The 16,693-nt window shown below is 45.2% G+C and overlaps 1 protein-coding gene across 2 annotated transcripts; it reads right to left on the bottom strand.

The window, feature by feature from the left end:
• Position 1: 1 nt before the first annotated feature.
• On the bottom strand, positions 2–15,528 carry LOC6616998. 2 transcript variants are annotated; one of them, XM_032721933.1, is made up of 5 exons: positions 15,327–15,528; positions 14,669–14,764; positions 12,541–13,109; positions 4,628–5,038; positions 2–4,560 (listed from the first exon to the last, which is right to left on the bottom strand). In XM_032721933.1, exons 2-5 carry the CDS (start codon positions 14,742–14,744, stop codon positions 1,411–1,413), a joined length of 4,206 nt encoding a protein of 1,401 aa, XP_032577824.1. In that variant the 5' UTR covers positions 14,745–14,764; positions 15,327–15,528; the 3' UTR covers positions 2–1,410. The 2 variants fall into 2 exon arrangements, with proteins under 2 accessions (XP_032577824.1, XP_032577825.1); XM_032721934.1 differs by lacking the exon at positions 14,669–14,764.
• Positions 15,529–16,693: the final 1,165 nt, after the last annotated feature.

Raw genomic sequence — 16,693 nt, 5'->3', positions numbered from 1 at the left:
ATTCAGTTCAGTAAGTATTATTAGTTTATTTAATGTTGTTGTTAATGCATTACAAATTATTAATATTAAATATTTCAGATGGTTTTGTAGCTTGGGTTTTGTGTTTATTCCGTTTGAGTGTGCCTGTTTGGCTCTGTGCAAATTATACATATTTTCCAGCAATACTTAATGTTTATAATGTTTCAGCATTTCGAGCAGTAATAGGTTCAAATCGAGTTCTATCTGTTGTAATTTAGTGTTGCGTCCAACGTTAGTTAATATTTATTCAATTGTTCTATTATTTTACGGTATAAAGTTAGTTTATCTAGCTAAAAAACACATGTACAGTCGCGTATAGGTATATATATGTATATATTTGGTTTTATTGAAAATGTTTGCGTTATTTTTCAAATAACCCTTCTTAAGCTAACAAAAATTTAACTTTAGGCATAGGCTTATGTTACAATCGTCTTATTGGCCGTTTTTGGGAAGTGAGTTGGGTACTTTATCCAATCAAGTAAAGTAAATAAAAAAGTGCTTTAAAAAGGTGAAAAATATATATATGTGAAAAATTGTGAGCTTGCGGAAAGAGCTTCTTAAACTGTTTTGTGTATATACTTTTGATTTTACTTTGCATTCGATATATGTACGGTTCTCTCGTAGATTTAAATGCAGTTATTGATATTTTAGAGAGTTCTATTAACTTTGTAGTTTTAAGGAGTGTATACATGCTTGTAGTTGCTATATTACTTTTTTCTAGCTGCTTATTATCTGGTATCTTGATTTTCTCTTGTATAAGTGGTATATGTTGGCTGCAATGGACGTTTGATGATTATTCGCTTCGAAATTATAGCAATACAGTGCTTGAAACTTAGTCTGCAGATAGCGCAAGATACAAACAGATGATCGTTGTAAATAGAATATGTTCGTATAACTAGTAAGATTTGTATTTAGCTTGCGTTGTTTCGATTCGATTGGTTTCGTTCTTAGAGCTACGTTTTCCTTTGAAATTGGATTTCAATGCAGTGCAATCCTGCGTTCGCGTCCTTGAGCAGGCCTGCTAACAATAAATTAGTGCTGGATGGCAGGACGGGCCTTCCCCGCCCCGCATCGCCAGCCGACTAGAGTAATAGACTAAATTTAACAATTCCTTTGGGGGCATCAGATCAGAGACTACAGCTAGGAAATGGGCATTTGTTTTAGAGCAGGGATTCAAACGGGTCAACTACGCCTTGAAAAAATAAAAAAAAAGCTAATTGGATATCGAATGTCCTAAAAAGATATTCAAGTGCAACTTAAAATATATTTGATTCGTATAAAAAGTGTAACTCAAAGTAACGTATCTTTAAATATTTGGTATACATGCTTCGGTCCCAGTAATAGCAAATAAACTTAAGTTTCGTTTTGAATCCCCATTCGAGAGTTGGGTGCTTAGATGGTCCACACCTGAACCTTCTCGGCCACCACACACCAGCTGGCCCGCTCGTAGTAGGAGCTAACGATGTGCAGGCTGGCCACATGGTGGTTGATCAGTGCGTCCAGCTCGCCCTCGCGGAACACATGGTAGTAGCGGTGGTGAGTGCTGGCTCCGCCCTGGGAGGGGCTGTCCAGGGAGTTGGTGGAGCTGTTCGAGTGCTCCAGGGAATCGTTGGAGGGCCGCTGCTGGAGATTCGGTGTCTGGCTTGGCTCCTTCTGAGGTTGCTGCTGCTTCTGGGTCGTCGGTGGTTGGACCTTCAGAGCAGCCATGTTGCGCCTGCGCTGGCCATAGTCCGACATGCCTTCGCCCAACTGATCACCACCTCGGGCCTCCAGAGCCTCTGCCTCTGCATCCTCATCCTGTTCCTCCTGCTCCTCCTCCTCTGGTATGACATCGTCCTCATCCTCGCGCACATCACTATCCCCATCGTCCTGCAGCAGGTAGGCTGTCTCCGGATTCAGCTGATAGTGTCGATTCCTCTTGTAGTTGAACTTGGAGATCTTGCAGTGCTCATAAACGCCCAGTGAGTAGCTGGACTCGTTCTCCTCCTCCTCCTCTTCCTCACCATCCTCTTCCTGGATGGTGAAGCTGCGGGTTTGGGAGGATAGTGATGAGGTGGATGAGCTCACCGGGGATTGTTGCAGACTTGGCTGCGTGGAGAGGTTAGCAAGCATCAAGCGACGTTCCCTGAGCTCATCCCGGAAAGCACTCAGATCACCATTAGAGCGCTTCTTACCGCCACCCAAGATCTCGGTCAGATCTCCCATTCCGATTCCATCCAGATACCGGCACTCAGTCCGATTGGTCTTGTCATCCAGTTCCCGCTGCAGTTGGGCACTTAGCTGCTCAGCGAATTCCGCACAATCCTGCTTCTGAGCGGCCTCCCTCTTTTCGGGGAGCAGAGGAGCACTGTCTGCATTCAGGATTATATCATCTTCGGCCTGGGACCGGGAACTATTGATCTGAAGCTCCCCTTTATGGTACTGCTCCTGCTGCAGACTGATGAGCTGCGCCAAGCTGGGCTCTCCTTCGTCCTGCGAGGCCGAATTGGAGTTCGCGGAGGCGGCTTCTCCTTCCTCACTTCCCGAGGGCACTTTTGCCGATCTTGGTGCACTTATAACACTGTCTATAGAATCGGGAGAGGAGGGCTCACTGGAATCGCTGTCCAGATCATCAGTGGCCGGATTAAAGAGCTCCAGGGAGAGCAGTTTGGTGGCCAAAGATGTGGTGGATGCTGAAGTGGACACGCCCGATCCCGACGCTCTCCTAACGATGGGAAAGCTCTGCCGTTGCAGCTGCAGAGATTGCTGTTTCCGGAATTTCGGAATGGGTGGCAAATCTCTGATGGCCTGACGGGTTATCCTACGCACCGGTGGCGATTCCTTCGGTGGTTCCTTTGGCAGCTCCTTCAATTGCTCCTTTTTCTCCTTGGGTGGCTCCTTTTGCAGATCTACGTGCTGTTCCTTTTGCAGCTTGATGTGGGCCTCATCGAAGCTAAAACGAGCAGGTTTCGAGGGTGGCGTCAAGATAGCCATGGCTGCGGAAACGGCCGATGTGGATTGAGGCGGAGAAGTCACCGTGCCCTGTATGGCAGCCGGAGAATGAGCTGGAGTGGGAGGGCAGGGCATGATGAGCGGCGACGTTGGCACTGAGTGAGTAGGCGGCAATCGGGAGCCGGGATTCATCCCCTGATCCCGACCAGCCGCTCCCGGTGCCCTTTGCCCATTGCTGGAGGATGAGTTGCTCGAGCTGGAGTTAGAGTTCTGGTGCTGCTGCTGGTAGTTCAACTGCTGCTGGTGCTGCTCTGGCTTGGGTATGAATATGACCGAAGCGAAGCTGTCCTCGGACTCGATACTTGTGTCTGATTGCAGGCTGCTGTCCTTGGAGGAGTCCGAGCCGGATTCCCGGGAATGCCTTCTAGCCTTGTCACCCTGACCGCCATCCGCACATGCGGGACACTCTTGCTGGTACTGGCTGCAGTGACAGAGATTGCCCATGGTGCACTCCACACTGCTGCAGTACGTCACGGGTCCCGAAGTCGAGGATGCAGGCAGAATCAAGTGGGACAGATGATGAACAGGATGGTGGTGGTGGTGATGGTGGTGTTGATGAGCCGTCGCCGCCACTCCCTGCTTATTGTTATTATTCAGCGTGGCGTTTTTGTCCAGTTGAGCGGGGTGCTGGGCAGGATTCGGCTGCGCCTGCGGTCCACTCTTGATGTTTTGGATCAGCTTACTTATGCCCGTCTTGGTCACTCTTTCCAGGCTGCCAGTCGAGCTCTTGATTTTGGTGGTGAAACCCTCACGGATTACTTGTAATCTTTTGGAGAACAGAGCTGATCTGCAGAGAAATGCTTCATTCAGCGAGGTTTGCTTTTGAATGCGCTTGCGCACCCTCTCCTTTTCTCTTAATCGATTGCAGGCCATCAGATCCTCGTTCAGGGAACTCTGTTTGCGCAGGAAAGTCGGCCCACCAGTGGTTCCGCCAGTGACTCCTCCTTCACCAGAATCACCCGAAGGAGGCGTGGCCGACGCTGAGGCATGCTGATGGAAATTCCCAGCATAGCAGCCACTCTTTGTGTACAAACTGCTGCTTACCACGCCATTAAAGCCATTCAGGCTGCTTACCACCTGAAAGGTATCGGGGGCGGGTGGTGTAGCGGCGTCATCATCGCACAAGGACTGCTTTTGCTTGATGAGCTTTGGTCTTCTGCTCAACGTATTCCCAGCGCTTGCCGTAGTGGTGGGTGAATGCCTTCCATTCAGCTGGAGTTGTAGCTGAAGTTGCTGGCTCTCCGGAGTATTGAGTAGCAGCGCCGCTGCACTGGCCTTTGATTCACCAGGAATCTGAGGACCACCCAGACTGGGAACACTGGAGCGCGAGCGGACAATCTGGCGGGGTGGAGGCTGCAGAATGCTACCCAAGCTGCGGGATTTGAGGCCGGCTGATAGTGGCGGATCGGGAAAGTCCTCAAAATCCTCCAAGCGACGCAGCTCTATGGGCAGATCCTTGGCATCTTCGTAGTCCAAGCTGCTGTCGTTCTTGGTGTCCTTTGACGACCACGAGTCCATGAACCACGCATGCCGGCGTCCACGGGCTAGTTTCTATGGTTTAAGAACATAATAATAATTACTAAATGATCAATTAGAAGCGCCAGAGTTTTTGGTTTACCTGAATGGCCCGGCGAACAAAGCTGTAGCAGGATTCCCCCGGCGAAGACGAACTTAGGCTGGAGCTATCGCCATCTCCGGCTGATCGACTAGAATTCGTAGAGTCCTCGGTGTAGGCATGGTAAGGCGGCTGGAAATTGTCGTCATCCTCCTCATCCGAGTACGAGTAGTTTCGATTCTTTGGTGGCTGCCAGGGTATCAGCACATCCTGCGACTCGAAGCGTCGATGTCGTTGTTCCAGCGCCCACACGGTGATCACAACACGACCACCGATCCTAAGGATCCTAGCCAATTCCCTGAGTGCCTGGACACGTCGCTCCGTGGTGGCAAAGTGGTGCACCACCGCCAGCGACAACACCGCATCGAAACTGTCGTCCCGGAAAGGCAGTTCCAGATTGTCGCACAGTGCCACCTGGAAAACATAACAATAAAGAGGTTTTCATTAACGCACATTATTTATTGAATTTCTGTTAATTATTGATATTAGCATTATTGCCGTATTTAGTTTTCTCATGGTTTCAATAATTTGATTGATTTTGCGGACTTAATGATTTCCCCTGGTGATAGCCCAACACCACGAAACCAACGATCTCCGGGGAAGCCATGCCAATTAAGCTGTGTCAAAGATAAGTCCTCGCAGGAGTCTCTTTGTGGGGTCAGAGCTGCCGACATCGTGCTCTTGTCGCTGAAATCGAGTCCTTGCCAGAAACCTCCCACGGGTGCTGCCCGCAAAAGTATGCTATTGAAATAGTGTAAGCTGCAGTAAGCAAGAGGAGATGATGCAATTTCAAGCCACGGACAGGACCATCAATCGCCGTTGAGAAAAGTTGAGCATTCAGGATAGATGGCAAGAAATAGAAAATTTCCATTTCAAAGCGATGCAGCCTGATTGAATAATCCACAAGCAGTATCGCTTTCGGTTGGCTACATCATTTGGCAATTAGTAACTTTTCCTCGCTGGAAAAACAAAGTTATCTGTGTGGCCGGCTGATTGGAAGTTAGCTTCGACCATTTGTCATTCAAACGTACGCTGGGGGAAATGTCCTATTCTTCGTAAGTTGAATGCTTTTTTTTACAAACTGACCTAACACAATGTGGCCAAAACCGGTGCACGTTCAGGCATATCCATGCCATTTATATTCATTTTCGTGTCATGGCCAGAACTGATGGTGTCAATTACCATCATTGGGATGAAGGGGAGTTAGGCAAACAAAGGTGTATTTCGTTCGTTCAATAAAATATCGGATGACAAACTGCTAAACGCGTCAATGGAGAAATTTAATATCGATTCAAGCTGTTCCAGGAAATGCAATTTGCAGCCAATATAAATTCACAATTTCCTTGGAAATTTCATTGCTCTCAATCCTCGTTTGCGGAATCAATGTTACATTGCCGGAGCAAATACTAGATTAAATATTGGAAAAAGCTACATACGTATTATTTTTTTTTTTTTTTTTTTTTGCTTTTCTTTTATTTATTGAATCTTCTTGTATAAGAACTAACAATAAGTTTAAAAATCTTAACTATAACAAGTATTTTTTGAACAGTTGTATTATTTTTCCAACTGTTCTATGATTAAGCGGCCCTAATAATTTATTCGCTGGGTTGGTAGGTCCTTTCGCCGGAGTCGGGAACGGCTGCTGAGCTGGATTAGACCTCGCGCTAGGTGGTTGGGGTGCGTGTAAAGCTTGCTATGGTATTTTTCCTTAAGTTCCGTGATTGCGTTGGTAACTGATGGGATATTTAAGTCTCTTTGGATGTTTTCACTCCGAACGTACCACGGTGCCCCAGTGATGGTTCTCAGGATCTTTGATTGTGCTCGCTGTATGATGTCAATATTGCTGTTGCTGGCATTGCCCCATAACTGTGAGCCATAGGTCCAGATAGGTTTCAATACAGAATTGTAGAGCAAGACCTTGTGGTCTAGGCTGAGCGGAGAACCAGAGTTGATGAGCCAGTGTAAGTTGTTGGCTTTGAGTTTAAGTTGGGTTTTTTTGGCTTCAATGTGCCTGCGCCATGTGAGTCTTCTGTCAAGGTGTACTCCTAGGTATGCTACCTCATCTGCTTTCGGGAGTGGTATGTTGTTCAACAAGAGCGGAGGACAGTCTTGTCTGTTTAGCGTAAACGTCACGTGCTTGCATTTTTGCTCGTTTACTTTTATTCGCCAGTCAGAGAGCCACTTCTCAATGTCGATGAGGTACAGTGCCAACTGTGCTGTGGCTTGGATAGGGGACCTTGAACGGCTAAGGATAGCTGTGTCGTCGGCAAATGTGGATACCGTTAAGCGACTATTTGTAGGGATGTCGGCTGTATATATGAGGTATAATGTTGGCCCAAGAACGCTGCCTTGGGGGACTCCAGCCTCAATTGTATGATCAGTGGAAGTGGCAGTGTTGCACCGCACTGCAAACTTTCTGTTATAGAGGTAAGACTTTAGAAGTTTGTGTGTGCTTTCGGGTAGGGATGTTTTAATTTTAAACATTAGGCCGTCGAGCCAGACTCTGTCGAATGCTTGGGATACGTCTAAAAATACTGCTGTACAGTATTCGCGATATTCAAATGCAGTTCTTATTTCCGTTGTAATACGATTCACCTGTTCAATGGTTCCATGGCTTTCGCGAAATCCAAATTGGTGGGCTGGGATTATATTGTGGTATATCAGATGTTGATTAAGTCGGATCAGCAGGCATTTTTCAAATAGTTTCGAAATACATGAGAGTAGACTTATTGGTCTGTAAGATGAAGCGACTGTGTGGTTCTTACCAGGCTTTGGAATCATTATGATAATCGACCTCTTCCATCGTTGTGGAAAGTAACCAAGTTTGGTGATGGCATTAAAGAGCTTGGTTATGTAGCGAACTGCAGAATGTGGCAGCTGGATGATCATTTCCGGTGTTATAAGGTCGCAGCCGGGGGATTTTTTCGGGCTGAGATTGTCTTTGATTATTTTAGTTACTTCTTTAGGGCGAAACACAATTGGGGTGTGTTGCTGGTGGCAGTTTACGGGATAGGACGGTAGCGCGAATGTGCTAGTAGCCTGGTTTGGCGTGAACACATTTTGTAGGTGAGCGGCAAATGTGGTGGCTCTGTCTTCATCACTACGGGCCCAGCCACCTGAGGAATTCCTTATCGGCAAAACGGTTTCAGTCGGTGGGCGAAGAGTTGAGAGGGCTCGCCACAGTGACTTTTGTTTTGTGCCTGTTGGTGTGAGTTGCTCTATGTATCGGCGCTGATCGTCGTCCTCTTCTTGTTTCAGAGCGTTGGCCAGTTTCCGTGTGGCTACTTTTAGCTTTTGTTTTGCAGTTGGGGATCTGGAGGATTGCCATTCTCTGCGTAAGCGTCGTTTTACGTGGACGAGTTGCTCGATTTGTACGTTGGTCTTTTTTGAATTAATTGTATTATTTGTTATTTTGGGCGTTGCAGTAAGAGCTGCTGCAGTAAGGATGGATTGCAATGCACACGTGCAGCTCTCTATATCAGATTCAGTATTGAGTTTTGGGTTTAGCTCAATATGTGAACTTATATATTTTTTATACCTGAGCCAGTTTGTTTTGTGGGAAGTCAGTCTGGATGGTGGTTTAACGTTTTCTGCGTGCCGGCGGAGGTGAATTAGTACAGGCGAGTGGTCAGATGACAGATCCGGCAGACATTCAGCTTTAACCAAACTGCGGGAAATATTTTTCGTAACTGCGAAGTCGATCAGGTCAGGCAGCTTATTGAGGTCTGATGGCCAGTATGTAGGACTCCCGGGGGAAACATGGTCGAGTTTATTAGTGGCTTTAATTATAGTCTTATAAAGCTGTTTTCCTTTTGGGTTCACAAGTCGCGATCCCCAGTGAGTGTGTTTAGCGTTGTAGTCGCCTGCTGCAATGAAGTGTGGCCCTAGTGCTTGGAAGAAATCCAGGAATTGATCTTCTAATACTGTGAAACGGGGGGGGCAGTATACGGCCGCTAGTGTAAGGAGAGTGTTGTCTTCCAGCTGAATGTTGATGGATGTGGCCTGAAGATGATTTTCCGCAAATTCTTTGTAAAAGTGGTGCTTCATACGGTTCCTTATGAGTATGGCGGTGCCACCGTGTGCTTTTCCGTCGGGATGATTTGTACCGTAGAAATGGTAGTCTCTTATTTGGAAATTGTATTTGCTTGTGAGATGAGTTTCCGAAAGAAGCATAACGTCGATATGCTTCTCATGTAGGAATTGAGCTAGCTCAAGTTTGCGCTGTGAGACGCCATTGGCGTTCCACGTAGCTATGCGTAAGGTAGCCATTGTTTATTTGTTTTGTTGGGCTACAAGCATTTGTATCAAAAGGTTTTGATTACGCATCATGTCTTGGATGGTGGTCTTCATGACCACCTGCTCTACTGTTATCGCAAATTTCTGTGTGTATTTGCACTTGCCATGGATGTGGGTGTGTTCTCCTGCAGAAATAAAAATCCTTGACCCGCCTAGCCTTACACTTTGCCCAGAGTTTTCCGCTTCAGGTGCTGCTGCCAGGTGGCTAGGAACTCAGACTGAGCCATTACAAGCTCCAAGTCTTTCGCAAATATCAATTAACATAAGTGTTGTTCGGCCTCTGAGCTTTGGATGGGCATTGAGCATAGGAATTGGGGTCTTGGAATTGCATTTCAATGCCAGAAAATATTATAGTATACTTCGAGAGCTAAATAGTTTGGAAAAACTTAAGATAATGGCTTTCCATTCAGCAACTTACAATGAACTTTTCTTAGAAAATTTAACCAGTCTTAAATTTCTCTACACATAAACAATGCGAAGTGAATCATTGTATTTTCCTTGTGGAAACGCCCAGGCAAACAAACGGAATCTCATGCATTTTAGGTAAGCAATCCTTTGTTTTCCGGTTATGAGCACGACTCTTAATGCATTCTGATGCGGTTCCATTCATCTGATCCCCATAGCTGCATCCACCGCCCACAACATATCCCCAGCACTTTAGTTTCTCCTTTCGATGAATGCGCACGCTGACAGTTTTCCTTTATTTGCAATGTTTTTCTCTAGTGCGCTATACAAATCGTATTTATAGCAGTGGCCATTTTTCAAATACAGGGGGTTAGGGCCTTTGTGTGTGTGAATGCGATGTGTGTAGTGTCACGCGGGTCGGGCACATGACGCCTTTGGAATTTATGTTGACGGGGCCTTTCAGGAGACGGGCGAAGGGGAGTGTCAGGTGAGAGTGAAACACGTTACGCATACGCCACGTTGCACGCTAATGAGGCCAAAGCGCAGCGCAAAAGACGAAAAGACAGGCGGCTGTGAGCCGAAAAGGAAATATATAATATGAGTATATATACTCGTCCCTTATGCAGTATCTCTTTGCGGCTTATTTAAATGGCGCTTTAGCAAAAGAACGGAGCCTCGGGCCGCCTGAAAATTGCAGGTTTCACCTGGCCCAGAAAAACCAAGCGCTCTGCACCTGCCATTATTGAGTTTCACTTTTTATGTTTGCGGCAATGCTTTTCCTTTCACCCATTTGTATGCGCCATTTTTTTTTTTTTTTTTTTTTGGGGCGGCGGATGGAGATTTACGAGGATGTCTCGTGCTGTGAAGTGCGATTTTTGGCTGCTCCACTTGCTCCGGTTTTATTGCTTTACAAAATTATTGAAAATCAGGCCATGCACGAGCTGCACAAATCAGAAAGTTGCAACTTTTGTGCGCCCGGACCAAGTTAAATTGGTTTTGCATAAAGTTGGCAATTCCGCAGCAAAACTTGCATTCGCTTGCATGTCACGTGCGCATTTTTTGCATTTGCTGTCGGCTGTATTTTAAACACATTAGGCAAATAGCAAATAGATATAAATTCCGATCGGATTCGTTTTGCTATGCAAATTATCGGGCAAATTATATGTGATTAGAAACACATGTGGGCAATCAGCGGTGGCAAGGACTAAATGTCAAGGACTCGCCGGCGAACAATAATAATTGGAGGCACCGCAACTCCAGCCGGGTCATGGTAATGTGGCACGTTATTAAATAAATTAAGTAAACGGTGGGCGAAATGCAGCAGCTGCTACTGCAACCTTGCTGTCAATTCCACGCGAAAGCAATTTAAATGCGAAGAATGCGTGTTGTCGATTACGGCGAAGTGGAAAGCAAATGAAAAGCCCGTTCTTCTTGGGAAATGGTACTCGGTCTGTGCTTTCCGCCTGCAAATGGCACCATAAATAAACGCCCAGCGTTAGTAATAGATTATGGCAAAAAGCATTGCATACCTCAGGCAGCTGGCTATATACCACTATAGCGTCGGTTTCACGCGGCGCAGGAAGGGGGATCGCAATTTATTGTTGTTCCTTGTAAAGGGAAATGTTGGGGGTTGCCAGGAGCGACTGCAGCAATACCGGGACAAAAGAAAATGGGGAAAACTATGCAGCAGAGTTGTGTCATTGTTGAGCGAATATTGTTCAGGGGAGGGGGCAACTAAGTGCGCTGTACTTCATGTTCATTATGACATAGCCGAGCGTATCACTTAATTGTGCCCAGAAGTTCGAGGCGTGCTCTTCCATCCCATAAACTTTACAATTTCTGAGCTTAATACATGACATATTGTCAGCGCAATTGTCCCAAAGAATAGTAAAAGCCTTTCAAAATGCTCCTTAATAAGATAAAAATACAGAATAAGGCATTGCTAACAGATTGGATCAGCATACTCTTATAGCATAAGCATATATTTATTTTATAGTGGTAAAAATATATCCACATTTCATTACCCCAACAATAGAAGTCTCTAATTCTCCAAGCGACTTTCACAATTTAGCCAAATTAGTTGTCATTTCAGCGTGTATATTAGATTCGGGTAAATAATTCACTCATGCAGCATGCATTTACTCATTAAATATTAATCCTAACCCCATTTAGGATCTAAATTGAAACGGAAGCTGCTGCAGCTGGAAGTGCATTAAACCCAATTGCCGATTATGCATCCCTTTTGGCTGCCAACCATGTGCAGTTTATGGTATCCGCCTGGTTAACTGCTCCTCCAAATGACTCGTTTTACGGCACCGTTGTGGACCATTGCAATTATGAGGAACTAAAAACTCCCAATGCAGCAGGCGAACGGAACATGTGCACATAATACCCAATGATAAGCATAATTTATGCGTTCTGCTAATGGCCAAGTTAAGTGGAGCAGCCGGAATTTGAATCTAGCGAATGTTTTACACTCCTGGCCCTCTCACTTCCCCTTTTCCACCTTTTGCTGGTTGAGGGGAAAATGGAAAATGGGTCAATTCTATGGCCAAGAGAACGAAACTTCAAGGAGAACACGACCACACCAAACACATGCAATTAGCAGCAGGCTGCAATTAGATTGCACACAAACTTGATGAGTTTATGCGGTGCTCATTTTGCGAATTCAGTTAATCAAGCACATACTTGGAAACTTTATGAGAAATATTTCATTCCGCCCAAAACCAAATTAATGAATTAAGTTAAGAGAAACTTTTAAAGAATGCTGCTACTTTCAATCTAAAAATGGAATAGGAGTAGAATAGCTTAGTCATATCTCCGGTATATTATATCTTTAAAAGAAATTGTGAAGGTAATTATACAGATTTTAAAGTACCGCTAATGCTATTAGTTCCATTAAAAGGTGGTATAAAAACGCACTTTGCTGGAAAGATTTACATTATTTTAATATGAATGCAAATTTTGGAATTTCATATTTTCTACTTGCGACTTTTGCGACCACTGAGCCTCAACCGCCTCTCAAATGGTCATGGGGACCCATTAAAGATTGGTATAAGCCACCCCGAAGGCCTTGCAATCCTAAAGCTCCTAGATGCCCTCGGTTTATATATGTCTAAACTTTGATAAACAATAGTTACTTATCACAGAACACAACAATTTTTTCTAAATTGGTATGTGGTATGTTATTATGATTTCTACAATAAAGAACTTACCTCGCCGCCCTTTTCGTGGGCTACTTTGCTCAGGCGGTAGCATCGCTCCACGCCAATGGTGCAGATGGCCGGATTGCACTGGGTGAGGTACCTCCCACTGCCACAACCGACGTCGCAGACCACGGAGCCGGGATCGAGCCCGCTGAGGAAGTGGGCCATACGTGGTCGGACGGGACCCGTTGGCTCCTCACAGTGCTCGTATACATCGTGCACATAGGCACGCTCCAGAGCCGCCGATCTGCCACTGGCATCGCTACTCGAGGGCTTCTCCTCAACTGGTTGTGGTGGTGGCGCAGTCTTTGTTGCCTCGCTGACTGGTGAAACGATTCCACCTGATCCGGAGCACCCTCCGGCTCCTCCTGCTCCGCCCGATCCGCCCGTCGCTAGTGTGGCTGGCGCGGTTGGGGATATAACTGTGGGGGCCAAATCACCCGCTTGCCCTATGCTGGATGCCGCATTTGTTGCAGTTGCCGTTGTCAATTGCTTGGTCATTGTTGCTGCTGCTGCTGGTGCTGCTGCTCCTGTTGTTGTGTGGCACTTGTCATATATTGTCGAGGGGCAAACTTCATCTGCAAGGCATGTAAGTATAAAAGGCAGATGTTAGTGACTGGATTTCGTGTCAAGAACATGACGCCTAACAAACCCATTTCAGCATATAATGGGTTTGGAATGATGAAAAAACTAACAAATGAAAATGTACATTTTCCCACTAACAAAGTATGTAGATACCGAAATGCAAGCAAATTCCTTTAGGACTTCCTAGCTAGCTGCTTCCATGAAAAACTATTTCAGGACGCTTGTTTCGATTTCTAGGAAATGTCCCTCTTACCTACTTCGAGATGTAAACTGCAGTGTAATTTATAATCCGCCAAACAATTTGTATAATTAAGCCAATTGCCTGGTTGAATGCAGACCATAAAGTCAATTACAGCCCGACTCCTTGTTGCATGCCGTTGGAAATTTTGCGAAAAACGAAGGTGGACGGCGGTGCATGACATCAAGCCGTAAAAATCGTTAGAAAAACGTCAGCAAAACCCACACAGACACGGGCGAGTTGCATACCGGATGTGTGGCAACTGTTTTGGGTTAGCATTGTTGTTGACATTTTATAACCGTACTTCCGGTGGCACTTCGAATGGAAATTTTAACGCCATCGGCGAAAGGAACTGCCCATTGTCAGACCCCATAAATTGCGTTAAAATGCTGTTGCACAAAGGGGAAATTACAACGAGTGAGTCGCGCTCCTCATGGGCTTTATCAGGTGGGTGGGTGGTGGCAACTGAATGTGGATAGTGGGTGGCTCGAGGCCATTCATAGGGAGCCACAGCAGCCGGCAGTGGGCGCCAAACGACATTAGTGCAGTAAAATGGAATTATAATTGAAATCAGATTAAAAGCAGTTGTAGTGCCAACAATGACGCAGCATTCGGAGTGAGAAAGGAACTGGGAACTGGGACCACGTATCAACTCATGTCCTGGGGGCGTTAATGAGTTGGCGCCCATTCTGTGTATGTGTTAATAAGCACTGTAAATGAGTTATAAATGTATTTTATGACATTTTGATTGAATTTATGACTTGGGAAGGGCAACTAGAGAACCAAAGGAGAGACTGTCATAGTTCAGGCAAGTGAAAAGCGAGGGTATTGCTATGTCATATGATCCCCTCAACATTTAATCAAAAGAGAGGGAACTGAGCTCTTGGTAACAAAGCGAAGTAAATCCAAAAATTCTTGTGAAATTCCCATAGATTTTCTTAGTTGGTAGGAGAATAAGACAGCATCGCTGAAGGGCATGCGACAATTCTAAAAATATTTAACTAAAAGTATTGGTTAATAATACATTAAACTTTAAAAGTAAAATATAAAGAAACGTAATCTCAAAGTCCATTAACCCAAATTATACTTAAATTATATACTCGAGAGCGTTCTTAGCTTATCCCCACAATTTTAAGAAACCTTTTCTGCTTATGCCTGCTCATGCAGCTTATCCCAGATAGCTTTCCTTTCATTTTTAGCCTCCGTTGAGCATGATGAGCACTCATTAACATTGTTTTCGTGTGCCTGCCGTGGCCTAATCAATAAAGTGCTTTGCCATTACCCATACGCCGTGTGGTCCAGGCGGATGCTTACCTTTTGCGGGGCCGTTGCTGCGCTGATAACTCGCATTCAACAAAGCCGTCGAGGACGCCAGTTCCGCTGATAACATGCGACAACAAAGCCGATGGCCTGGTGATATAGATATAGATGATGGGGATATAACGACGGCAACGGAAAATCAATGTGCATGCATAATTTAAAGTCTGTTGCGGCACTTTAGACCCTTCGACATCCACAACCACATCCACATCCACATCCACATTGGCTGTTGTTTGCCTGATGATGGGAATAGGGAACTTTGGACTCACGACAACTTGGCGACGCGCGAGTATTTTTAGACTTTCGAAGCGGGGCACGTTCTCTACGATAATTTGCTCAATTTATTTTTGAAATCTATCATTATGGCAACTACACGAGTAATTGTGATTGTGTTGTGCTTGTTTTTGTTTTTCTTGGCCACTATGGCTAAGGACACGCTCTCCTTCTCCTGGCGCTGCCACACAAAATAGGATACACAAAATGCGGGCTCCACGGACTCCTGTCAATGCCTCTGGCATATGACGTTTCCTTTGTGTGCGTGCGTATGTGTTTGAGTGAGTGATTTCGTGTGTGTGTGTGTGTGAATTTCTGCTTCTTACAGTCACTTTTCACTTGCACTTTTCCTTTACTTCGTTTCATTCGCGGGCCTTACCAATTAATTTTCCATTATAGCCTTTGATTTGAATTTATTCTCGTATTGTGTTAAATTTCTAGGACACTGGCACTTGGCGAGTTGGGACTTTCGTGTGTGTGTATGAGTGCGCGTGTGTGAGAGGTCCTGTCTCAGCGTTTATCCCGTTGCGTTAGCCGTTTGTTTGCCCTCGTGTCCGTTCTCTCGGAGTCAACGTCGCGTACTAACGTGAAAAGCCCCTTGGACTCCAATGCGTTTGTTCAAGGATGTCGCTTATGCTGCTGTGGATCGCATTGGAAAAGCTTCACCAACTTGACGAAAGCTTTGCGAAGTGGGGGCCACCAGCTGACAGCTGTTCGCAGAGAGGGAAAGTGATGCGGAGAATTGGAGCGGGGGAATTCGCCAGTCTTTGAGTTATGACTACCGTTCTTTAAAAGGACTTTCACTATGAAATGGAACATATAGCTTGTTTAGATAGGAAAATCTAATGAATTTTCGATGTTATTACTAGCGTTGATTTTTAATTAAATATTAAATTTAACTTTTTAATTTTAACCTTTTCGTAAAGTTTTAAATTTTTCCTGCTTATCATATGAGGAAGCTTGGCTTTGAATCCTGTCTTTTGTTATAATTCATTAAAATATTTGCATTTTTCATGGTCACAGATTATTATGTGTGCATTAGGGACCTACAATTTAGATAACCAATTACCGAAACCAATTATACATTTTTGAATTAGATTGTTCAGAATCCAAAATATATATAATTTATAATGTCAAAGCCCCATCGCGAGCTCACTGGCTATCCAAAAATAGCCAGCTGAAGGCAATTAAAATGACAAAAGAAGGAAAAGCTCGAAGCCCGTCTTTGTTTGGTTAACGCGAGTCGGCTTGTCAAATTTCATGAATGAACCCCAAAGCGCAATTGAAGAAGTCACAAAGTGAAAAACGGGAAAAGCAACAACCGCAGAGGAAAAGCCACTGCACAGAAATAGAAGCTTCGTCGAGTTGGCCAGTGAAATGTGTCGAAAATAGCAAAAAGCCAGCCACAAAATAGGCGAAAAATAGCTCGACGAGCTGCCAAATGGCGCAAACTCAACCTAGATTGCGTCCCTCTCCCTCTCCTATATCCTTCTCACTTGCTCCCGATTACTTTTGATGAATGAAAAGCTTTTTGTTTTGGCTTTACCGCTATCTGTGAGTCGCGTGGAAAATTGCCAAGTACGTCGGCGAAGGGGCGGAAAACTCCCGCCAATGTCGGTGTAGTTGTAAAGTAGCGCCATCCTCTGACGTCTCCGCATAGTAAAAGCTTGTGAGAGGGAAAGTGGGGGCTTCCTGGCTTCCTGGGAGGGGGTGGCGCTCGTATCTCGGGCGTCACATGTCTTTTTT

Source organism: Drosophila sechellia, chromosome 3R, assembly GCF_004382195.2.
Source record: "Drosophila sechellia strain sech25 chromosome 3R, ASM438219v1, whole genome shotgun sequence".
Classification (NCBI taxonomy): domain Eukaryota; kingdom Metazoa; phylum Arthropoda; class Insecta; order Diptera; family Drosophilidae; genus Drosophila; species Drosophila sechellia.
The sequence above is the reverse complement of the archived record's forward strand: the minus strand, read 5'-3'. Positions and strand labels throughout refer to the sequence as shown.